Consider the following 25,841-nt stretch of genomic DNA (forward strand, 5'->3'; position numbering starts at 1 on the left):
TTGTAATTGGATTTTTTAATACTGTTGATTTTGGAAAGCTCTTTACATATTCTAGATACAAGTCCTTGACAGAAATGTGTTGCAAGGCTGTTGCTTGTCTTTTAATTTTCTTCACAAGTTCCTTCCCAGAACAGACATTGTTAATTTTGATTCAAGTCATTGGCTACCGTAACAAATTACCACAAATTTGGTGGCTTTAGAAAATGTTTTATTCTCTTATAGTCTGGAGACCAGAAATCCAAAATCAAAGTGTCAGCAGGGCCACACTCCCTCTGAAGGCTCTGGGGGAGAATTGTCCTCACTTCTTCCAGCTTCTGGTGGCTCTAGGTATTCATTGGCTTGTGGCTGCAAAACTCTTCTCTGTGCATCTCTTGTAAGGACACTTATGATTAGATGAGGGCTCACCTAAATAATCCAGGAGGATCTCATTTTGAGGTCTTTAATTACATCTGCAAAGATCCTTTTTCCAAATAAGGTCTCATTCAAGGTTCCAGGGATTTGACAAGAACATATCTTTTGGGGGCCACATTACAAAGGGGAAACCATTGAAATACATTGGGTTTGCATGGAGGTGCAGCATCCTGCTGGGTCTTGGTGACACTGGGGATGAGGGAAGGGCAGTGAAGTGAATAGTAACCCAACCTTCTTTGCATTAGCTGGCTAAGTCTTGTTGCTGCCAAGTTGATGTGGGAGGGAATGCTCACTTTGCCACAGGACCCCACTGACATTACCCCAGGAAGGATATCAAAGGTGGTTCCAGGCTGGAGGCTTCTGCAGTGCCCTGACTGGAATATATGGAAGGCAATAAGGAGACCCCAACAATGACTATGCCATCCCTCAAGTCCTAGGTTTCTAGGTAGTTTGCCTTCTTTTCACCTATGCTTGAATCTCCCTATGCTTATGTGCAGTCTATTAGTTTTAAAGGGAAGGATTTGGGAGGAATGGATTGTTACATCTTGGCCAGAAACAGAAATTGATTCATGCATTCATTCAATTTTACATTTTAGATACCAGTCTTTATACATTCTATTGGAATTCTTTTCAATTTTTATGTACATGTCTCCAATAATTATCAATTTAAGCAGTAAGTGAAGAAAAAACAGAAAATTTTAACTGGTGATTTATTTTTGAGAGAGAGCGTGCAAGTGGGGGAGGGGCACAGAGAGAGAGACAGAATCCAAAGCAGGCTCCAGGCTCTGAGCTGTCAGCACAGAGCCCAATGCGGGGCTCGAACCCACAGACCACAAGATCATGAGCAGAAGTCGGACGGTTAACTGAGCCACCCAGGCGCCCCAAGAAAAAACAATTTAAAATATATTTTAATTTTTAATTAATGCTGACCTCTGACTGTGTATGCTTTCTTACTGATTCTTTTGCAGGGCATTTTCCAGGGGGAACAAAACAAAAGATAAAAGTACATTAAAGGACACTTGTTATTCACATCATTCTTATATGAGATTAAAAACTATATTGAATGCTGTTCTCTTGTACAACTGTGACTTCTTATTTTCACAAGGTGCCTTCAGTAATTTGTACAAGGATACCGTCTAGCAAAGTTTAACAGTATTTATGCACATTGACTTGGAGGTGAGTGGCAATGACTGCCACGCATGCTCTTCTGTGGCCTCATTTCTTTTTTAGGAAAGATGAGTGGCCGTTAGGATGAGATCCGTGTCCTGATGGAATTCTGTGTGCCTTTATTCCGTCCTTTGCATTGAGGATGAAGCTTATTAAGTTGGAAGGCATGGTTGCTTCAATTATTGATGGGGACAATTTTCCTTTCATTTCTGTCTGGACAAACATCACTAGTTTGGAATGTGCTGGGTTCCTATAAACAAAGGAAGCAGTAAAAATATAAAGATTTTTGGATTTACCTACTGAATTTATAATTTCATAGAAAGCAGGATCCTTATTCACCATCGATTCCCTTCGTGGTGCTTATGATAGGACAGTTACTGAAGGCGGGGAGGAAGGAAGGGCACAAAAAGGGGCAGAGTGATTTGCACTCATAAACATTTTACATAAAAATATTAAGTAGACTATATGTTACAGTCTTCAGTCAGCTTTTCCTTTTTGTCATTTTGTTAACTTTTTTAAATTACGAAATTAATATGTGCTTACAAAAATTTAAACAAAACAGAATTTTCATAATTATTCTCCTTATTGTTTCCCAGAGATAATTACTATACTTTTGATTGGATCTTTTCAGACTATTGCCTATGTATATATAAAGATAGCTTACATATATGCATATACGTTTGCCTACCCCACATATACACACATACACATTGTTGTTTTTACAAAAATGAGATGCATTTTTCTGCAACTAGTTTTATTTTCCTCTTAGTAGGACATCATGCACTTCTTTCTGTGTTGAGACATACCAGTCGGCCTAGATATTTTTCATGACTGCATACAGTATTTCATTCTCTATGTAACCAGACCTTTCTGGACTATCATTTGGGTTGTTTCTCACTTTTTGCTGCTATACAAATAAAGCAGCAATAAAACATCTTTGTAATGGATCCATTTGGATTGCTACAAATACATAAGAGTTTCTAGGTCAAAGGTTTTGTGAATTTAACATTTGGAAATATTCTTTCCAAGTGACATTAGGAAGACTGTAGTACTTCATATTCTAACCCAGTGACCTTCAAACTGGAGTATGTGAGGACTTTCCAAAGGGTGTGAGAGGAAAATAACATTTAAGGGAATAAATTTTCAGGTCTCTAACCTCCACATGTACCTTTTCCCTAAGCTCATCTGAGACCATCTTTGATGGAGATGTAGACTTCTCCTTTCCCACCAGCATGTTCATATCATCCTCTGTTGCTTTACAGAACACAAGTATACCCGTCACCTTCCCTGAATAGTACTGAGTGATACTACAGTGCTTTGTTCTGGCATGTAAAAATCTCTGAGAGGGAAGCTGGGTGGCTCAGTTAGCTAAGCATCTGACTCTTGATCTCAGCTCAGGTCTTGATCTCAGGGTCATGAGTTCATGGCCCATGTTGGGTTCCACACTGGGTGTGGAGTCTACTTAAAAAAAAAAAAAAAAATCTCTGAGATCCCAACGGAAAAATCTGATTAATTGGAAGTGAGTTGAGTAATAAATCATGTTGTCAATTCTTTGCTTTCAATAAGATTTATGGATCTAAATTATTTGTCATTAAAAATAGTTTTTGATTAAAAAATGTTTTTGATTATAGGTCTCTATGTAATTTATGGTACATAACACAAGAGAATTTCAAAGGCATTTAATGACAGTCCTAGAATTATACTCTTTTCATTTTAAACCGCTTATTCAAAAAAAATTTCTCAGTACTTACAAAGTTGGAGTAGACGATAGTTAAGTGCTATCTCATTTTATTAGTATCGCCAATACACAGATAAAAGAGTGTAACAGTTAGAAGCATGGACTCTGGAGCCAGTCTGGATTGGTTTAAAGCTGAGCTTTGCTAGTATCTATGTTTAGCCATGAGAGAATTACTTAATCTCTCGAGGCTTCGATTTTCTTTTCCACAAAATGGAGATAGTAATACTACCTACTTCATAAGGTTATTGGGAAGACCAAATGAGCCAATTTAGGTAGACTGTTTATGGAGTGCCTGGCACAGAGCAAATGCTACCTAAGTTTTGCTAATAATCAAGGCATGTTTTCAGTAACAGTTGGCTTTTATATTTAATAGCTATGCAACATTTGGTAATATATTTTTATTTTGCTCTTTTAGTAACAATTTAATACAACATATATTTTGTAACATTCATTTATTTTTATTTTTTAATGTTTATTTTTTTGGGGGGGAGGGGCAGAGAGAGATGGAGACACAGAATCCAAAGCAGGCTCCAGGCTCTGAGCTGTCAGTACAGAACCCGATGTGGGGTTCGAACTCATGAACCATGAGATCATGACCTGAGCTGAAATTGCATGCTTAACTGACTAAGCCACTCAGGTGCCCCAAAATATATTCTATTAGGATCAAATTATATGAGGGAAAAAAATAAGAATGTGGGAATCAAGGAGAAAATGAACGATGTAAATTTCTGAGTGTTGAAGTTTGTATGTATTTTGAAATTGATAGTGATGGTAGGTTTCAACTTATTATGGTATTTAGAGTCTATTGGATGTGCTTACCAGAGTGATATAACACTTTTTTAAAAAGTATCAATACTTAAAGTGCTGTAAATTGCATCCTCTAAATTTAATCCTATGCAAAATTTCAGTATCAACTTACAAATGTGCAAGGTGGAGTACAGTTTTACAAAATTCTTTTGGGGGGTATGAAGACCACTGCTCCCACAAACTGTGTGAGTGTCCATTTTCTCATACTCTTCTCTATGCAGTTTAGACTATTTTCACAAAAGTGTCTCTGGTGGCAGGATTGAGAATATTCACGAGCCGTGGGTAAGGTCTTAAATTTCTATTTGAGTTTCCAGTATTTACTAGAAAAGTGCCTTTACTACTGATAATCTTTTTTTAAGTTTATTTATTTTGAGAGAGAGAGAGAGAGAGAGAGAACGAGAGAATGAGAGAGGGAGAGGGAGCATCCCAAGCAGGCTCTACGCTGTCAGCACAGAGCCCAACGTGGGGCTTGATCTCACCAACCGTGAGATCATGACCTGAGCCGAAATCAAAGAGTCAGACATTTAACCAACTGAGCCACCCAGGTGCCCCTGATAATAAGTTTTGTAAGTTTACTACATGACTAGTTTACAAATGTTGGTTGTCCAAAATGTTGTGCTGCGTGGCACAGAAGAATCATTTTCTATTAGTACCTTTCTCTGAGACTATGAATGAAACCATCTTTTCTCTAACAGGATGCTAGGCAGGGCTCTTGCCTGAAATGGGACATCTAGATCACCCTCTGTTCCATGTTTTTGACAGTGGAAAGTTAACAAGATGCAAGACGGGGCCTCAGGCTGTGATGCACACATTAGAGTGTGTAGCTTCCTGACTAGAATCCCCGCCAGTGGCTGATTTACCCAGTTGATTCGGAGCACTACCCCTTCCCTTATGTTGCTTTCTCCTGCTGTGGAGAATGCAGTCTTGACCATAGCTTCAAAAATGACAGGTGGGTAGAAAGACCATGTATCACCGTCATATCATCTGCACCAAATGATCCTGTCCATTAATGTACATAATTGTGAAATTCTTTTGGTTCTCTAATTCAGTAGAGAACACGTTAAGGAATACAGCCTAAAATGTAATTTTATTTTTACTTTCTTCACATAAGTTTTTTTCCCCCTCCTATTGAGAGGTTTATATCTGGCCAATAAAAAATTTTACAAGTTTTTATGTGCTGATATATTTTACTTATATAAAATCATTTAGCAAAAATCAAACTTAAGGAATTTGTGAAATGAGCTACCTTGAATTAATGTACATACATTTACAAAATATGTGTATTTTATGTCACCATTTACCCCTAGGCTGGTCACCTGTGGGCAGTGACTCATCTCTGATTTCTCCAGCTCTTTCCAAATTTACCTACTGTACATCTCATTCTGCAGGTATCTGTAGGTGGTTCACTGGAAAGAATTCACTTAGGATGAAGCATTCATTACTGATAATAGTGAATATATTATAATTCTTGGGAAGTGTAATTTACAAAAATTGCTTAATAATTCACAGAAGTGACTCTAATGGGGAAATCTGAAGCATCAGGTGAAAGTTAACTGGGGGTGAAGGGATGGGGGGCAGGCAATGCATGTGTATGTGTGACTCATCCCAGAGACCTCACATCATACTTTGTAGGGAATTATCCATTCTCATGATGAAAACACTTATAAAAATTGTCATTTAAATTACACTTAGGGGCAATTTCCCCCCCCTAACAGAATATGCTGGCATATACTTGTACCAATGAGTTAGGAATTTAGTTAAGAATTGAACTAAAAGCCGTTAAAATAAAATAAATGCAAGTAACACTTACTCTTTCAGAGGAGAACATATATAGCCACAAGCATGGTTATAACCACGTATGTAATTTGACGATGGTGGGTATGCTGGAAAATCCACACTGTTAGCTAAGTGATTTAAAAAAAAAAAAGAAAGAAAGAAAATGAACCCTATTCCACAAAGATGAAAAATTCTATTTGAAGTAGTGTATTAAAAAAAATGTGTGATATAGCATTTAATTTAATTTAGTTATTGTCAGCATTGATATTAGTTTTATACCTATGTATGTATGTTTGTACATATGTATGTGCACACAGGTCAAAACTGAGAAAATGCCTGTATGAGCACTATTGTCCTCTCAAATGATCTCATTCTAGTATCTCTAAAGATGTTGTTACCTTTTACATACAAGAAAATGTGTTAAAAGTATCATTTAATTAGCTCCTGAGATTTGAAGCAAAAAAAATCACAAAGAAAAGACTATTCTATGAAGATATCAGGTTTATAAATTTTACTAACCATTTTTTATTATTTATTATTTTTTTAGGGTTAGAACCTTTTTTTACATATTAAAAAAATTTTTTTATGTTTAATTTTGAGACTGAGAGAAACAGAGCATGAGTGGAAGAGGGGCAGAGAGAGAGGGAGACACAGAATCAGAAGCAGGCTCCAGGATCTGAGCTGTCAGCACAGAGCCCAACGTGGGGCTCAAACTCACAGACCGTGAGATCATGACCTGAGCTGAGGTCAGTTGCTTAACCGACTGAGCCACCCAGGCGCCCCTATATATTTTTAAAGTTTTTATTTGAATTCCAGTTAGATAACATACAGTGGAATATTAGTTTCAGGTGTACAATATAGTGATTCAATACTTACATATAAATTGTTAATCATTTTTTAAATAAAATATTTGATGTAGTTATTTGGTCTGTCAGTAAAGATGGTTTAAATGCTCTTTTCTGCCAATTCCCTGTAGCTAATTCAGAGGATAATTAAAAATCAGTAGAATTTGTTTTAAGAACTGTGTGGCATAGCCATACTGTATGTGAATGTAGAAGAGAGGTGATTTGATTCTAAGTTTATGATAATTATATATACCCTTTCTGAAAATTTTTTTACATTGTATTTATTTATTTGTGTGTGTGTGTGTGTGTGTGTGTGTGTGAGAGAGAGAGAGAGAGAGAGAGAGAGAGAGAGAGAGAGAGCACTTGTGTGCTCATGCATGCGGTGGAGGGGCAGAAGGAGAGACTCCCAAGCAGGCTCCTGTGCTGACAGCGTGGGGCTCAACCTCCCAACGATGAGATCCTCCTCTGAGCCGAAATCAAGAGTCAGAGGCTTAACCAACTGAGCTACCCAGCTGCCCTATAAGTATTTTTAAAAACATATTTGTTTTTTTCTTGGCAATCCTTCTCTTGTCAGAGATGGTGACTTCTCTTTTAGGATTTTAACACAGGCAATCAATTCTGTGGTAAATGCAATGTAAATCACTTAACGGACAAATGAGGCTGACTGCATTTTCCCTGTTCACGGCGAGTTCATCATCTCAACAGATCCTATTGTGCTGGCTAACGGTACTGCTGGAAGTGATATTAACATAGTGTTTCTCTGTTTAAAATACGGAGATTATCCTGGTCTTTCTTTAAAACTTTTTTGGTTGTATGTCACAAACAAGTATGGATCTTTTATGAGGCATATAGTTAACCCAGAGTTTGGAAAGTCAGAAGACTTGAGTTTTAGTTCTGGTTCAGCTGCTTCTTAGCTAATGTAGCTTAATTTCTGTGAACTTTAGTTTCCTCATTGGTGAAATAATGCACACAAAATATTTAGCTCAAAGCAAGCTGCGTAGTAAGTTAAATAACAACAAAAGGAACGTTAAGAAGAAAACTCAGTATTCATCAAAAATTCATTTTAAGAAAATTGCTTAAAGCAAATTTAGTATTGATCACTGAATGACAGATTACTACTACTATTTGTTGATGTTAACTTCTTCCATACTTCTTTTTTACCTTCCCTCTGACCACTAAAAATGAGATTGAAATGGTCTCCTTCAAATACAGAAAATAACAGATCTATAATTCAGACATATAGTATTTTGTGCTGTAGATGGTGAATAAACTTTTATGCACTCTCATTTTAAAAGGAGACAACTCAATGACGAGTATATGGAACTACAAGGGACAGCCACATACAAGTGATGAATATCAGGCCTTATTGCTATGCTGCAACAGAGCTGTGTTTGAGCGGGCAGAACTATGTAGTAGTCTAGTATCTGAAATTTAGAGTACTACAGACATAGAATAACTGAAACTTTGTTGGAATATAATAATTACAACACTTAATTGTCCCTACTCCCAAGTAGTTTACAATAGAGAAGATTATTCAGATAGGAATGGTGAGATTAAATTGAATTCTGGAGAAAAACAGGGCTTTAGGCTACTGTCCTACCAAAATCCCTTCACCAGGAGTTACTGTATTTATCTGAGTCCAAGTATGAACTGGTATGTGTTAAGTGAATAAAGCAAGTTACGAAAAGACTACACATTTGCATTTTACACAGTGACACATTTTTGGGAAGGCTAAGGATATATCAAAACTTCCAATTTCTAAAAGAAATACAAGCACATTTATGTAAAGACTCATCTAATGAAAATTTCTTCAGGAATTTTATCAGTTACTGGATATGCCCAATCTACATAATTCATATATAACATAGCATATCCAAAGATTAACTTTGTGTCTTAGTAGTTTTAAAATGTATGCTGTGAAGTTTCAGCCTACAAGTTATCTGTCTATACTCCGTGCTGCATGGTATAAATTGCAAAAAGGCCAAGAGATGCCATAATTATTGACTGATATAAATGGCACCTCCAGAGTTGGGTAAAACTCAGGCTTGTCTATATTATACATACATTTATTGGTCTCACCAAATAAAGAGAATAACAAATTAATTGAAAGCAGTTTCTCCCAAACTGTGAGTTAAAGGAAAACAAAATTTATTAATGACTCATAGTAATTCCAAAATATGGGCAAAATGCTTCGACTTACAACTGATAATATCCATATTCCCTTCGCAGTGCTTGAAGTATACTAAGTCGATAAAGTCTCGGGGGGAAATTGAGCCCATGGCAAAACTTTGTGTAATGGTATGACATATGAATGTGTCCTGGAACAAATCAAACCGTAAAGATTGCAACAGTTACTTCATATCTATCCTTTGTATCTCTCCCCAGAGAATTTCACTGCATAACATTAGCTACTATTTGGAAAAAGAAGGGGGCTTTGAAGTTAGAAGAACATCATCAAATCTCGCATTTTCAGTGTTAGAGGAACATTAGATCTATAACCATACGCACAGGGCAACCAAAGCAAAAATAAACAAGTGGGACCACATCAAACAAAAAAGCTCTGCACAGCAATGGAAACCATAAATAAAATGAAAAGGCAATGTACAGAAATGGGAGAAAGTAATCTGGAAATCAAATATCTGGTGAGGAATTAATGTAAGTGCAGAAAATTCAGAAAGGAATTTCGTTACTATCTACTCTTTAAATTTTTAGACGAAGGAACCGAAGCCTAACAGATTAAATCACATGCAAAACTAGAGATAAGTACAGAACTAGAACCCATGTTCCTTATTCCCAGTGTATTTCTATCAGTCCACACTGGTTAGGTAATAAATTCTGACAAATATATTGGTTTAGCACCCTGTGGTATAAGGCCTTAAAATTAAGGACCAGTATAATGTGCCGCCTTGACGTTTGCTGAAGTTGGGAGAGTCTTAAATGGCCTAACTGCAAGGTATTCTCCCCATTCCGTTCCTACAGGTAAGGCCCCTTTGCCAGGCAATGCCCCTTATCACAGGATCAGCCACAGTTCCTATTTGTCCCTGAGCGGTGGGTTTCAGTTCCCTGCTGGACAGCAGAATTGATCCAACCAATCACAGCCTCCTGTAGGAGTCAGGGGTCACCTCAACCTCTTGACACCACAATGCTGGTCTTGCACAACCTCTGGTTATTTACTCTGCTCCTGGGTGCAACTCCCATGTCACCCTGCATGGCGGTGTGTCCTTGGGAGTTTAGCTAAGCTACTCCATGGTATTGCTGCTTCAGTAAACTTTTTGTTTGGCCACTGAGCCTGTGGGGGCCTTAAACTGACACTGGCCACCGCCCCCCCCCCCCCCCCCCCCGCAAGCGCATGCCTTGGTCACCACAGTCACAAGGAAACGTCAGTTCCTGATGTAACTTCCCCAACACCCCTTCCGATCAATGGTCTCCCCTGCCTCCCACAACCTTCCCCTCATGAGCTCCTTGGACACCTCTGGGACTTGTGTTTTACAAAGTGACCTGCTCTTTTTGGTTTGAATTGGCCAGTCTGGCCTTAGCCCAGGAATCCCAAAGCACTCTACTCACAGACGCTCAGGTGCCTCAGGGCCTGCCTCTCTCTGCCTGCGGCCTGCCTTGACCTCCCCATGTGGCTCCTGGAGGCGTTCCGTGTACCTTTTTCAGGACTCGTGAGTAAGAAACTTCTCTATTTCAATTTCTCTTGTGGTCTTTTGTTGAACTGTGGCTCACCATCTGGCACCCTGTGCTCCACTTAACAAATGCCAATTTGACTAAGTTGTAACAGTCCTCCTCTCCTGGACTGTGACTAATGATTGATAAACTGGTGTTGATCTCATTTGTCTAGTGTCAGATGTCAGGTCTTTGATCACCCTCATAAACCCTAGAGTAGGAATCCCTCTCTCACCAATGCAGGTGAATGAGTCAATTAAAACATCCCTGGAGATGCATACTATAAACATTCATAGGAAGGTAAAAGAATTCTTGGTGCAGTGTAATGGTATTCAGAGATTCTGTAATATATTGGAAAGGACATAGAATTGGAATCAGGAGATCAAGTGTTAAGTCATGGTTCTGCCTGGTATGCGACCTTGGGCAAGTCACATAATTTCTCTGGATCAGTTAAGTTTTTTTTGATGCCAAATCTAGTTATTACAGTTGATTTGCAGCAACAGCAGGAACATATGAAGCATAAAAGGAACTGTGCGATTAGTGGACTATGCTTCTCAAACTGTATGTTTAAATCCCAAGAGAGTAATAGATAGGTGTTTTTTGTGGATAGGAACTTCAGGTGCTCTCTATAAAATGAAACATTTACTTTCCTGGGCTTTTCTACAACCTCCCCCAACTCCCAGGCTTTACAATCAATTTAATAAAAGGAGGTAAAGTTAACCTAAGTTCTGAGAAGATGATAAGGTGATGGCAGATAAGTAGGATATTTGTTTTGACGTGTGGAATATGGTTTGGAGACTCAAAGAACCAAAGACCCAGTGACCTGAAGTTTTACACGTGTAATTGTTTATGAAAATCATGAAAGTTCACTTTATGACTCGATTTTTAAAAACAGCTTATTGAGGTGTAATGTACATACCATAAAGTATAGCTGTCTTAATAAATAAGAGGTCTATAGTGTGCTGCTTTTCTTGTCTCTTACATTTGGTCTTTCCTCCCACCTCTGTGACTTAAACTTTCTACTCTAATTACCTGTACTTTTTTCTCTTTGTTTTTATTCCTCTTGTTCATCTGTTTGAGACAATGTATGTGAAAGTTCCTAAAACCACAACTATATAAGTAGATATATAGGTTTATATAACCACAATATATAGATGTTATTCCATACTATAACCTTACTCTTAAAAAAACAGTTACAGTATGTGTCTGCACTGTTCCTGCTGTCTAATGTATTATGATTAAGATAAATCTACTGACTTCCCATCAAGAAGGCATGCTTCATCTTTTTTTCTACCTAATGGAGGAGGTGAATACATAAAGTTCAATCCCCTCAAGACCAAAGGCACATGTCTGCGAGAAAGCTGGATAGATTCAGAAAGTGCTAAGCCTTTACAAGAGAATAAAGCTAATTAGAATTAAATGTTTGACTAATAAAGAAGGAAGTTTTAAGGCTTTTATAAAGATTTCAATTCAATTGAGTCTATAAAATATGAAGTGTCTATAATCATACAGTTTTAATATATTCAAATCACTAATAAAACTAAAAATGTATTGATACAGTAGAAGTCTGATATCAAACAGCAAATTACCGAATCAATCTTGTGTACCATATTGTACACTTTCAATGATTTATCCCATGTAACTCTGTTTTCAGGTTTGTAGAGGAACTCAGATAGCTTAGTTGTTGATTCTGGAATTATTCCTTCAACACGATATCTATAGTTAACAAAATAGAGAAAATTCAAAATTTTACTGGTTTAGGCTTAGCTCAAAATATAATGTACCATAGTAGGCTAATTTAGCAAATAGCAGTAAAGAACACTTGTAGGTAATATCAGCAATTCAAAACACTAGTATTCAATTGGAAGTAGCCAGGTTTATTGAAATAAGCATTGCAGTAATTAATATAAATTATTTCAAGATGCAATTTTCTACATATCTTGTTTATAATGTTTTATAGTTGTCTTATTAGAGGGGCTACTTTCTTTTAGGATTTTTCTAAAATATTTCTCATAAATATTTACCTGCCATATTTATCATAAGCCAAATGCAATTGATGAGAAGTTTGTGTGTTTATACGTACAGTATCTTTTAGCCCCAATTCTTTTTTTTTCTTTTTAAAATTTTTTAATGTTTATTTATTTTTGAGACAGAGAGACAGAACACAAGCTGGGAGGGGCAGAGAGATAGAGGGGAGACACAGAGTCTGAAGCAGGCTCCAGGCTCTGAGCTGTCAGCACAAAGCCTGATGAGGGGCTTGAACTCATGAACAGCAAGATCATGACCTGAGCCGAAGTCAGCTGCTTAACAGACTGAGCCACCCAGGCCCCTAGGCCCAATTCTTAATTTATGGATGTAATGTGGTCTAAAGCAGTGGTCAGCAAATTTTCTGGGAGAGGGCCAGACGGTAAATAATTCAGGCTTTGCAGGCCACATGATCTATGTTGCAACTATTCAACTTAGCTAGGGTAGCAGTAAAGCAGCCACGGACAATATATAATGAATAGGCATGTCTGTGTTACAACTGAACTTTATTTACAGACACTGACTTTTGAATTTCATTTATTTTTTGCATGTCAGGATTTGGGCAAGTAACTAACCTTTGTGTTTATCCATCAGTGAAATTAGATTTGGCTATCCATCAATGAAATTAAGACAATGTGAGAAAAATGGATTAAAAGTCAGTATTTAGGAGAAGGTTGTTGAACTAAAATGAAGTCTGAACAATATTGGCTCTACTCTTCTCCCAGTTAATCATTCTTTCCAACCTGAGGGGATAGGTCTAAGTAAAATCAAAATTTTAAACCTCTAAAAAGTTATAATTTCTGGAGGGAGTGAGATAAAAACCAAACAGTATTGTTATACTAAATAGTCATATTTATGAATGATTCTTCCTCTGAAACTTTGTTTTTATGATTTGGGAAACAAATAAGGAATTCATTAGACTATTTCTTTGTATGTTAATTTCTCTTTAAAAGCTCAGTTAGTCCTTAATTTTCTCTATAAGATATCCTCAAATTTCCTTACTATGTAATGTTTCCTTCCTTCAGATCTACAAAGTTTTAAAGAGCTTATTATGAGGCTCTGTATAAGACAATGAGAAAACAACCTGAATAATTATCAGGTCCTGTGAAAAAGAAGTCAGATATGATAACAGTTAAAATTTAAGTACAAAATTATTAAGGGATATGTATATACTACCACTGATTGTTTTTTTACATAATGAGTTATCTCTCTCTCTAGTTATATTGTAAACTTGGAGTATGAAGAGTTTTTAACCTTTTGATATTTCTAACTAACATATACATATCTTCCTTGACTTTTGATGGGGTTACACTAAGATAAATAAGATTTGGTGGGGTTTACAATAAGCTCTCTCCATTGTGAGTTGAGAATATCTTAAGCCGAAAATGCACAATAATACACCTAATCTACATCACAGCTTAGGCCTTGCCTGCTGTAATTGTGCTCAGAACACTACTTTAGCCTACAGTTGGGCAAGATCACCTAACACAAAGCCTATTTCATTAGAAAGAGTTGACTATCTCATGTAATTTAGGGAAGGATATCTAATATACCTATAAGTTTATCAACATTTAAGGATTTGTGACTTTTCATATCTACTGTTTAGAATAGGGATTGGCAAGCTATGGCCTATAGGTCAAGTCTAGTGTACTTCCTGCTTTTGTAATTAGTTTTGTTGAAACACAGCCATACTTACTCACCATGGGTTGTCTATGTCTACTTATGTATAATGCTTTCATGCTATAATGGCGTAAAAATGTATTGTCTATTTATGAGTTGTTCTTCCATGCTATAATGGCAGAGCTAAGTAGGTGCAACAGAGACCATAGTTGCTGTAAAGCATAAAGTATTTACTTATTCTCTGTACCTCCACTGAAAAAGTATGCCAACCCCTGGTTTAGACTATCTACTCAATGGTTAATATGTTTATTTCCCAGTCATTTGTAAAGGTGAGAAAAGTATAAGCTACAGGTATTATATGACTACAAGGCAGAAATTATTTATTTCGCTTTTTGGAAGATTGTAAAACACAGTTAAAGCTCTGTATTGGGCAAAGGGTAGGCTACTAGTTAAAAATGACCTTATCTTAATTCACTAATTAGAGTTAGTGGCTTTAAAAAAATATGTAAATATCAAGCCTCTTTGTTTTTTTTTTTTTTTTAATTTTTTTTAACGTTTATTTATTTTTGAGACAGAGAGAGACAGAGCATGAACAGGGCAGGGGCAGAGAGAGAGGGAGACACAGAATCCGAAACAGGCTCCAGGCTCTGAGCTGTCAGCACAGAGCCCGACGCGGGGCTCAAACTCATGGACCGCGAGATCATGACCTGAGCCGAAGTCGGACGCTTAACCGATTGAGCCACCCAGGTGCCCCTCAAGCCTCTTTGAAAACAAAACATTAATGCGTCTTGGGTATCAGCATCTACTGTGTTCATGGCTCTTTCAGAGATAACAATTTTGTCATAGTTGGATCTAAACTATATTTTTATATCTATTGATCATTAAGATGAACAGTTCATTAGATATTTTACTATGATCTACACTAAAGCTTTGTGCTCATTATACATGAAGTGACCTCAGGTTAAATTAAAAATATTTTAACCGTGGTGCCTGGGTGGCTCAGTTGGTTGAGTGTCCCACTCTTGCTTTTGGCTTGGATCATGATCCCAGGGTTTTGGTATCTAGTCCCTCCTGCACCGGGCTACACACTGAGCTTGGAGACCGCTTGGGATTCTCTCTCTGTCCTCCTGCCTCTCTCCCTTGCTCATGCTCTCTCTCTAAAAATTAAAGAAATATATATTTTAACTATTTTCTCTTGTCTTTTACAGTTTCTAACCAGCTTTAGCTGCTATATGGAATAACTGATCAGTATATGTGAAGTTACACTTTATTTACAGACCATACATTTCATGAAGATTTCAGGCAGCAATGAAAACCTTTTGGTATGTGTGGATTTATATCAACATACTAATTTTAATGTCTCTAAATACTTTATGGCCTTTTATGATTTTTGTGAATGAGCACTGCCAGAAGAGTAACTAGGAGGTTGAGGAGGAGAAAAATAATATAAAGTGTTTATTTTGGCATACTAGAAACTGTAAACTTGGGGAAGCATCTGTAAGATGATAAGACACTCACGGGCTTTTAGTGATCATATTTTCACATATCCTATGTGATATTAGAGTTGGGGGTGGGACTTCCAGAGTAGCTGTGTGAGAATTTTAGTAAATCCTCCTCCACAGTGACAACAACTGTTTCACAATAACAAACTGATGAAAATTACCTTAAAAAACAGCTATTGAAATTCTCTAGAAAATGACCAAAGGGCTTTCAGGAAATGGAGAAACATTTACTCAAGAATATCTACTAAATCTAGATAGGAAAAGTAAGAGTCTGTAGCATTTGAGCCACGATCTGCTTCTAGCCAACCCCTTTTCACACCTGGAAGACAAGGAGGGGCTCCCTCTCCCCACTAGCTCCCAGTCTAGGGCTATGGTTTTATCCTAGAGGGGTGGGTCACTGACATCACTCAGCTCATGCTGTTAAACTCTATTCCCAGTAGGCACTGATGAGAAGACTGAGGCTTCTTTACCCCACCCAGAATTTACTGATAGGAAGAGGGCTCTGTCCAGGGCACAACAGGCGTAAATACTGAGGCCTATTTCCCCTGGAAGGAGGCGTCACTCAGCTCCAATAGTAGTGCATAGGCTCTGCTCAGGGGCAAAAGCAAGACAAAATGAGCTGGCAGTATCTCAGCTACGCCTGAGAAGATGGATTTCATTTGGAACAAAATGTGGAGAAAATTTTGAAAAAAAAAAAAATACAGATCTTGTTAGTGAACAATTAGAGGAATTACATGGAACTAGTGCAAAAGCACAAAAGACCAGCCAGAAGTAGGGAGAGAGAACAGCTAGATGAACAACATAAGATCACACTTATCCCTGGCAGGGGGGTTGTGGTGTGGAAGGCTGTGTACATGAAGTAGACTGTCCCTGCTGAGAGCAAGTGGAGTGGATGTATTATGTTGCCCCTACTCAGATATAAGAATGGATGTACAAGGATACCCTTACTCAGAACAGTCAGAGTAGGTACATAGGCTGCCCGTATTCAGAGCAATCAGAGTGTATGTACTAGGCAGCTCCCACCTAGAAAAGAGGGGATGTATTAGGCTGCCCGAACTCAGAGAAATCAGAATGCATATACTAGGCTCTCCCACCGGAACTAACCAGATTGGATGTCTTAGGCTGCCCAGACTCAGAGCAATCAGAGTTTATGTACAAGGCTGCCCCTTCTCCAGAGCAGTAAGAAGAGACAGGCCTTCCCCTATTCAGAGCAATCAGGAGGATATACTGGACTGCTCCTACTAGGAGTTATCATATTGTATGTCCTAGACTGCCCCTATACAGAGCAATCAGGAGGATATACTGGGCTGTCTCTAGTCAAAGCAATCAAAGAAGTCAAAGCCTCTAATCAAAACAAAGGCTGTTATACTAGGTTGCCCCTACTCTGAGCAATCAGATTAGATACACTAGGTCGCAGCTATGCAGAACAAGCAGAGTATATATACTAGGATGGTCCTACTCAAGCATTTTGATTGGGTGTACCAGGCTGCCACTACTATGGGGTAATCAGAGTGGATGTAAAAGACTGCCCACTCAGAATAATTATACTGGATGTACCAGGCTGCTCCTATTCAGAAACGATCAGAATGGATGTCCTAGGCTGCCCCTCACGGGAGCATTCAATGCAAGGTATGGGTTGGTGACTTACAAGCATTTTCCAAGCTGCATACAGATTAATCAACAAAGAATTGAAGCCTTACTGCCTTTAGAGACTTAAGTGTAACCTCTGACACATAATGTATCCTACTTTAAAATAAAATCATACTCTTTGCTGCTGTTCTGGAAGAATGTCTGTATGCCCATGAGTGCTCCCTCTGAGGAGTGACTGGTTACAGAACTTCCAAGTTACTTGTCCCTGGCTAAGTGCAGGAAAAAATCATAAAACTGCTGAATTGTGAAAACAGCCTGTAAACCACACACAGATCCAACTGTAAAGGGTAAAAATCTCGCTAGTTTGGGGGTCTTAAGCACAACTTGTGATCAATAAATGGCTTATGTTGATCCCTCCTATAGGCTAAAGGATAAAAACAAGGGAAAAAATCAGAGCAGGGATTATCAGAGGCTGCAGAATAGACTTCCAGAATTAGTCTACACAAACCACCCAACTAATAAACAAATATAACAACAAGCCCTGGGTGGGTGGGTGGAATCTGTATCCAGAGTTGCCCCAGTACATGACTTAAATATTCAGTATTCAATAAAAAACTATGAGGCATTCATGCAAAGAAACATGAGTGTGATGTATGCAAGGAAAAACCGCAGGCTAGAAAATACTTGTAGGATCTAAGAGGAGTAAATTAAACATTGAAGAAAATTATTAGCCTACTGCCTGACATATAGTAAAAGATTAATAAATGTTAGCTGCTGCTAACATTTTGGGGAATGTGTAGTGTTGAATTGTGTGCTGGTAATCTGTATTACACCCCTTGAGGGTGGAAAGAAAGAAATTCCCACCAAAGAATTGGCACTCTTCTCTTGCATATACCCAAGTGCTCCAAGCTAACCACAAAAGGAACTTTTTGGGTATGAAATTATGAAATCAAGGTGTAAGTGCTAGGAAGATATCTTTGGTTTATATTTTTGTACTGCAGTTACAAGGGAAATTTAAATACTTTCTATTTGGCAACCAATATAATAGAACTAAAGTCCGTAAGTTCAGTCAATACACATTTGCCGAGTGTCTGAGTGATAGACACTCTTCGGGTGCTAGGGATACTGTGACAAACAAAAGTGATTTCTTTATAATCTCGTTCCTATTCAGGTTCCTATTTCCATCAAGTTTACAGTATTTGTTTGTTTGTTTGTTTGTTTTTTTACTGTTTATTTATTTTGAGAGAAAGAGAGTGCGTGAGAGAGCATGTGAGCAGGGGAGGGGCAGAGAAACAGGGAGAGAGAGAATCCCAAGCAGGCTCCATGTTGACAGTGCAGATCCTGACATGGGGTTCAATCCCACGAACTGTGAGATCATGACCTGAGCCAAAACCAAGAGCCGGACACTTAACCGATTGAGCCACGCAGGTGTCCCAAGTTTATATTCTAATAAGACATATACTAAATGAGAGAACAAAGGAAGAAGATAAATTTCACATAGTGATAGATGCAAATGAAGAAGGTGGCAGAGTGGTGTAGTAAACAGCAAGTGGGTGTGGCCAGGAAGGTCACTCTAAAGAGCAATGAGGCTGAGATCTTGAGGACAAAAATGACATTAGCCTTGGAAAGATTTGGGGGAAGAACATGCCAGGCAAGTGAAGAGCAACGACAAAGGCTCTGAAGCGGGTTTAAGTTCATTGCATTCATGCAACGGTAGTAGGAGAGCGAGGGTGAAATGGTAGGAGAGGTCAGAGAGGTAGGCTAGGGTTAGATAGTGCCTTGCAGAGCTTGATAAAGGGTTTGGATTTTATTTTAGATGCAATGGGAAGGCTTTAGAAGATTTTAGGTAGGGGAGTGACATAATCTGAATTATTTCAAGCATCTACTTCGGCCATTGTGTGAAGAACAGGATACGGTTGAGTAAGAATAGATCCATGGAGTCCATTAGGAGTTACTGAGCTAATCCAGATAGAGATGGTAATGGCCTACACTGGGATGACAGCAGGGAAATAATGAAAAATAAATCACTTCTCTGTACATATCTAGTCAATTAGAGCTTCTATTAGAATCCAAATCTGAGATGAGAGATCCATTATCCAGGCCAATATTTTACAAGCATGTCCTTGGTCAAAAACATGTGGAAATGTTAAATAGGTTTCTTTACACTAGGATTTCTCTGATCTTAAGAGTGTATTTCCAAGAAGAGAATATAGTCTGGAGTGTTTAAAAAAACTTATTTGATAATGCAACCCCTTTACCCCTAAAGGGCATTTTGAGGGATTACATTTCTCCCAAATACTAGTTTGGCAAATAGCATTAGACCATCCTATCTAGCTGAAAGTGTGCAATGTTCACACTCGGTTGCCCATTCTAAATTCATATTCATGTTTCTCACTTTGGTTATTTCCAACTCTGTAGCTAAAATGTGGAGCTCTCTTTGATGTACTGGAAAAGTTGTAAGCTTCCCTAGATTTTCCCCTCGATTTGACTGCAATTCTCACTTTCTTCTCAATCCAGACCAGGGGAGGTCAATTTTTGACCGAGGCAGACCAACCTGACCAACATGTTCAGACAAGTTTCCTTTGTAGTAACCTAAATATCTGCCACAGCTGACACAGAATAATAGAGGTATTTTGAAAAAAACAAAAACAAAAACAAACAAAAAAAAAACTGGTCCAGTCATACTCTCCTTCTGTACATAAACATGGCAAATTTAGAAGAATCTGTGGGTTGACCTTGAGAAAACAAGTATGCAAAACGGTTGCATTACCTTTTATCAAACAATTTATTTTTATTTCTTTATTTATTTTGAGAGAGAGAGAGAGAGAGTGAGGGGGAGAGAGGCAGAGAGAGAGAATCTTAAGCAGGCTCCGTGCCATCAGCGCGGAGCCCCATGCGGGGCTCGAACTCACAAACTGTGAGATGATGACCTGAGCCGAAGTCAAGAGTCAGATGCTTAACTGACTGAGCCATCCAGGTGCCCCCATAACCCTCATTTTAAAGCTGTGTTTGATATTTACTGGACTCCAGCGCAACTATAAAAAAGAATTAAAAGACGGTTTTCCAAAACCCGTGTGTGATAGTCTCTAACATGGCCCCCACTCATCTCCACTTCCTGGTACTCACACACTTGTGGACTCCCCTTCCCCTGAGTCAGCTGGATCTAGCGATTCACTTCTGATAAACTGAATATTCCAAAAGTGATGAGAGGTCACTTCCAAGATTAGGCTGCAGAAAGGCTTTGGCTCCTGACTTACTTGCTCCTTCTCTTGTTTTCTCCTAGACTCCTCACTGTGAGGAAAGCAAACGTCATGTTGTGAATAGCCCTGTGGAGCAGTCCCTATGTCAAGGAACTGAGGAAGGCTTCCAGCCTAGAGCCAGAAAGGAACTGAGGCCCTCAGTCCAACAAGCCCAGGAAGATCCAAATTCTGCCAACAACCATGGAAGTGAGCTTGCAAGTAGAGCAGCCGCCAGATAAGACCAAAGCCCCAGGTGACAGCTTGATTGCAGCTTTCTAAGAATCCTTGAGGCAGAGGCACCAGGCTGAGCTACACCTGGAATCCTGACCATGGGATAATAGTGTTAAGACACTAAGAAATGGGGTATGAGATTTTTGTGCATCAATAACTAGTACACAGTGCGTATAAATTTCACTTAAAATGTGAGTGAAAAAAGTCCCAATTTTTGTTTGGTTTTGCATGAAAGAGTAAAATGCCTCTGATCAAAAATCTCCATAAAGCTGTAAAACAGCCCATTTGGAGCTACTCCTTGAATGGCTCTAGGTGTGGTAGAGTACCTTGCACACAAATATCCAAGAAGTATTGTTGAATGAATAAATAACTTCCAAGGTTTCTTTGATGCATAGGTTGATGTCTATACTTGTCCAGTATGTAAGACGCCAACAAGCTATAATATTTTTCTAAGAGTTTATTCCTCTAGTGTCACTGGCATTGACCTCACCTACTTCCCTCCTTGGTCTGTTTTTGAAAGCGCCTCTATTAGAATCATTACTTATTTTTTTTGTATTGAAAAAAATTTTTTTTAATGTTTACTTATTTTTGACAGAGAGAGAGAGAGACAGAGCAGGAGCGGGGGAGGGGTAAAGAGAAAGGGAGACACAGAATCTGAAGCAGGCTCCAGGCTCCGAGCTGTCAGCACAGAGCCTGACGTGGGACTCGAACTCACAGACCGCGAGATCATGACCTAAGCCAAAGTCGGACGCTCAACCGACTGAGCCACCCAGGCGTCCCTATAATCATTACTCATTTAGACAATGAAAGTAGGGATTATCTTCCTGATAATTATTAAAATGAGTAGGACAAGGCATACCAGTTTTGTCTTATAGTAAAAAAATTGGATTGAGACAAAAGGTAAGCAAATTTTAGTCAGATAAAAAAAGAGCAAGAAATACAAAATGAAGAAAAAGTGGACTCAAAAAAAAAAAAAGGAAAGGAATAAAATTTGATTTCGATAACATATGATGTGTTTGCATTAATGTGATATCATGAACAATGAATGAACAACTCTTAAGAATAAGGTTAAAAATGTCATCCCACTACCCTCAGTGTAGTTATATCTGAAATAACAGGATCCTCAAAAATATCCTTAAAAGCAGCTTTCAGAAAACATTACATGTATCAGCAAGAGAAATGACTTGGGGAAAAAAACTTTATTTTATAGTGGCTTATTTAACGGAAAGGTGAAACGTTTGAAAGGCTGCAAAACACTACTGTTATCAAGGAAACACCAATCTGTTTTTATAGTAATTATTTCTTGATGTAGAAATTTCCTGTCTTGGTGAATTGTTCGCTTGGAAAGACTTTTTTTCCTGGTTGTCTTCAAGTTTGAAAATGATTAGGTGGTACATAATTGCTCTAATTTATTAATACCAAATTTAAACTAGTGACTTAATAATCTCTATTTCCTGATTACTATCAAGCAATGTTATAGCCAGTGAAGCAGCACTGAATTCTAGATATATCAATGCCATTGAATTCAAAACGTCTATAAATAGGAAACTGTACTCACAGATTTCCATGGAATCTTTTAGAAGCCTTGCTGGAAACAGTTATCTTTTTCTCAAAGGGGAATAAAAATCCAGAAATAAATTAGCTGTCAGATACAGAAAAAAAAAAGAAAAATAAAAACCAACAAACAAAAAGTAAAAATATATTTTTTTGGTTTCTAAAAGAAAAACATTTTAAAAAGTCTATATAATGAATTGCTTCTCATTAAAAAATAAACTCTTGAACCATATTTAACTTGTTTCCTTACTGAAGTCTTAACCACTTTCCAGCCTGATGTATCTTGATTGTATCCTAAAATTTCTTGAGCAGTTTCTTGGGCAAGCGTCTTATAGTCCATCTACCTGCAAAGTTGTAAAAACAGATGACTGGTAAGAATATAATCATACAAAACAATTTTAAAATGCTGTATTACATTTTAATACTATTTCTACAGTGCCTGTCACATAGTAATGAAGAATCATTACTTGTTTTTTAATTAAGTTTTTATTTAATAATTGGTAAATGCATGCACGTATGAATTCCTTCTTCCTTATTCATAGTTTTTCAAATAGAAAGTGTGGTATACTATGAAGAGCAGGCTTTGGACTGAAAGAGAACTTGGTCAAATTCTGTCTCTGCCACTAATTGTGAACCACATTATTTAATATTTCCGCTTTCCCATTTTCTGGGATAATAACTAAATGTTGAATTAATGTGAGGATTGAGATAATGCACTTAACTGTCCTACTCCATGCCTGGTACATAATAAGCATTCAATAAATCATTAGTATTTCCAAAGGCTTAATCATGCTTCCTTACTCCTGTAAAGCTGCATCATCTGATGATCAAGTGTTCTTGGAAATTAGTCTTTTTATTATTTATTCATGTATTTATTTAAAAAATACTTTTTAATATTTATTTTTGAGAGAGAGAGAGAGAGACAGAGCACAAGCAGGGAGGGGCAGAGAGACAGGGAAACACAGAATCTGAAGCAGGCTCCAGGCTCTGAGCTGTCAGCACAGAGCCCGACACAGGGCTCAAACCCATGAATCATTAAGATCATGATCTGAGCCAAAGTCAGAGGCTCAAAAGACTGAGCCACCCAGGTGCTCTGGGAATTAGTCTTTTTAAAGTGAGGGCAGTGGCATTAAATGATCTGACCCTTGGTTTCCTCTCCAAAGGCAACTCCTACCTGCCTTCTTTCCCACTCAGCTTCAATCATATTGACTTGGCTCTTCCTCAAATACAACCAAGCATCTTCCTACCTCAGGGTCTTTGTACTTACTGTTCCCTCTGCTTGTAACATTCTTCCCAAATATGAATGACAGATTCCTCTTCATTGGTATCTTGTTTAAATTTCACCTCTTCAGACAGGATCAAGTTCAAACCAGTTCAATATAAACATATTTACTAAATCCTTTACTAGGGATTAGGTACTGTGGTAGGTGTGGCAAAAACAGGTAAGATACTGTTTCTGTTCTGAATGGGTTCAGGAAACTGGAGTCTCATTGGTCCTTTGGCCCATCATCTAGTTTTCAGTTACGGGAAGCTGGTTGGTATGGTGGGAAGAAACACACAGCTGGATTCAAATCCTAACTTTGCCTCTCACCACAAGCTACATTATTTTGAATACATTGCTTAACCCTTAACTTCAATGTTTACATCTATAGATTGGGGATAGTAATACTTATCTCATGGAGTCATTATAAGGATTAAGTGAGTTAACATATGCCAACGTGATTGAAACAGTGTGGGGCTCCTTCTTGATGATCAGAAATACTAGTTTCTTTTCTTGAAATGACACATTTAAATCTACCTTTTAAAAAACTCTCCAAAGAGCTGCCTCAATAAGCCTTCTGAAAGTTTAATGATCAGAACCATGTCTGAATTAGCTCTCACCTAAAGGTCTAGGTTGGATCATAAATCCACCTTCTCTTATTTTGTTCTCCAGCAAGGCATAACACCTAGTTGACATCTATATTTGAACAGCTTTAGTAAACCATTACAACTCCTTTTTCCTAGTGGACTTTCAGTTTCTTTACCTTTCCTAATAGATCTAGTCCAGAGTTTTAATAATTATTGGGACTCTTCTCCAAATCCTTGTGGAGATCTCCATATTTCTTAACCTGTGAAGGAACAAAGAAGAATTATTTTGATCCATGAATTAGGTCAATATATTTGATCATTTCCTTAATATTTTCTCAGTGTTCTTTATTTTCACTTTATACCCTCATTAGGACACATTTGCTATATATGCCCATGATGAAAGAAAACAGTAGTAAGAGAAGCGTTAATAATACTGTTTATGAAAGGAAACTTTAAGAAATTGTTTTAAAGAAGGACTGGTTAAAAAGACATTCTGGTGGAATGTAAATAAAGATGTCTAACTTTTTAAGCTCATGCCATTAACAATCCTTGGCTGGTCCCTGATCTGTGCTTGCCCCAGCATATATAACACAGTTCTTTATTTCCTATCAGCAACATACTTGATACTGACTGATTTAAAGAAGCACAGATTATTGGAACATAGCACTAGGGTGTAAACTCCTGCAGGGACTTTGACTTACTCATTTTCAAATCACTAGCACTTCCTGCTACAATAAACGTGTTTAATTGAACCACTCAATTGCATTTTATAGCTCGTGGACTTTTTCGTTTGCCAGGAAAAAAGGAAAGGTTACGTTTAGTGGGCTAGAGAGGGTGCAAAGAAGAAAACAAACAGCAGGACTACAGGGCCATTACCTTGTGATGTAACATCGGATGGACTGGAACATATTCCGGTGGAGTAATGGTCAAGGATATCTTCACCCACAGGGTCAGTGGAAAATAAACATAAACCAATATTGAGATGACATCTTTTTTTGGATACACCATTTGGTTGAAACTGGATTCTTCGCACCTCATATCCTGTCCCAGCCTCGTAGACAGAATCACGTATGTTGTTAGTGGTCTTTACATCTGTTTGTATATAATCTCCCTTTTTCTGGGCTGCCTGACTGGGTCCCCAATCCGTGCTGGGTCACTGACATTCTTCCCTGGGAATCAAGGTCCCCAGGGAATTTGTTAAATCCCATCCCTGACCAAACTCCCTCCTCCAATCTCGCATCTGCTCTATTGCGAGGGGCTGGCTGCAAGCCCAGAAGGACCGGGCTCAGGGATGGGATGCGGAAGGCACCGAGGAGGGAGGGAAGGAAGTGGTCCGGGGAGCTGCCCCTCCACCACCGGCGGAGATGGTGTCCTATCCTGGGAGGGGGTGCTCTGAAGGCGGGGACGCCGAGACCAAACCGGCAGCCGCCAGCGCCCCCGAGTCTCCTTCCCCACCTCGTCCCCTCACACACTCCCGGGGAGCCAGCCGAGGGAAGTTCAGCCTATCATCTGCGCGGAGTAGCCGCAAAGAGTGGTGACCGAGGCGGGGCGGGCGTGCGGGGCAGCCGGACGAAGCTCTCCGGAGTCAACCAACCACGCCCTCCGCTCCCCACGCCCCCAACCCCATAAAGACGAGGACGAAGAAACTACACTTCCCGGCTGCGAGTGCGACCTTACACCCTGCCGCGCCCCCTTTCCCCTGCGGCCTCCGCCCCTCACCCAGCTGCCCCGGGCGCCGAGCGCCACGCATGCGCACCGCAAGCCAGCGCCATGTTGGATCAGTTTGAAAGCGAGCGCGGGCGTCGCGTTCCGCTGTGACGGC

At 38.7% G+C, this 25,841-nt stretch overlaps 1 protein-coding gene and 1 long non-coding RNA gene across 8 annotated transcripts; one reads left to right on the plus strand and one right to left on the minus strand.

The window, feature by feature from the left end:
* Positions 1 to 1,313: 1,313 nt before the first annotated feature.
* Positions 1,314 to 25,840, minus strand: STARD6 (StAR related lipid transfer domain containing 6). 6 transcript variants are annotated; one of them, XM_042962065.1, is made up of 10 exons: positions 25,776 to 25,840; positions 24,896 to 24,955; positions 24,196 to 24,279; positions 22,422 to 22,515; positions 22,176 to 22,225; positions 20,274 to 20,438; positions 12,000 to 12,126; positions 8,945 to 9,062; positions 5,934 to 6,027; positions 1,314 to 1,828 (listed from the first exon to the last, which is right to left on the minus strand). In XM_042962065.1, the coding sequence occupies exons 4-10, from the start codon at positions 22,509 to 22,511 to the stop codon at positions 1,627 to 1,629; spliced, it is 846 nt and encodes a 281-aa protein (XP_042817999.1). In that variant the 5' UTR covers positions 22,512 to 22,515; positions 24,196 to 24,279; positions 24,896 to 24,955; positions 25,776 to 25,840; the 3' UTR covers positions 1,314 to 1,626. The 6 variants fall into 6 exon arrangements, with proteins under 6 accessions (XP_042817999.1, XP_042817998.1, XP_042817996.1 ...); XM_042962064.1 differs by having other exon boundaries at positions 25,739 to 25,811; XM_042962062.1 differs by having other exon boundaries at positions 24,896 to 25,188; positions 25,739 to 25,803.
* LOC122232532 lies at positions 10,130 to 21,106 on the plus strand. Of its 2 annotated transcripts, none has more exons than XR_006209871.1 (3): positions 10,130 to 10,413; positions 15,264 to 15,377; positions 20,431 to 21,106. It is a non-coding gene; the product is annotated as an uncharacterized LOC122232532 (long non-coding RNA). The 2 variants fall into 2 exon arrangements; XR_006209872.1 differs by having other exon boundaries at positions 10,130 to 10,409.
* Position 25,841: the final 1 nt, after the last annotated feature.

The sequence above is a fragment of the Panthera tigris genome, chromosome D3 (genome assembly GCF_018350195.1).
Source record: "Panthera tigris isolate Pti1 chromosome D3, P.tigris_Pti1_mat1.1, whole genome shotgun sequence".
Classification (NCBI taxonomy): domain Eukaryota; kingdom Metazoa; phylum Chordata; class Mammalia; order Carnivora; family Felidae; genus Panthera; species Panthera tigris.

Bases quoted from the DNA above. Each gene is read 5' to 3' on its own strand.
- STARD6 (XM_042962065.1), bottom strand. From the start codon at position 22,511: ATGGACTATAAGACGCTTGCCCAAGAAACTGCTCAAGAAATTTTAGGA. The intron at 22,226-22,421 runs GTAAGGAAACAA...TTCCCCTTTGAG, and splicing joins GGAAAGTGGTTAAGACTTCA to AAAAAGATAACTGTTTCCAG. The intron at 12,127-20,273 runs GTGAGTACCAGG...TGTTAACTATAG, and splicing joins GAAGGGGAGTCCACAAGTGT to ATATCGTGTTGAAGGAATAA.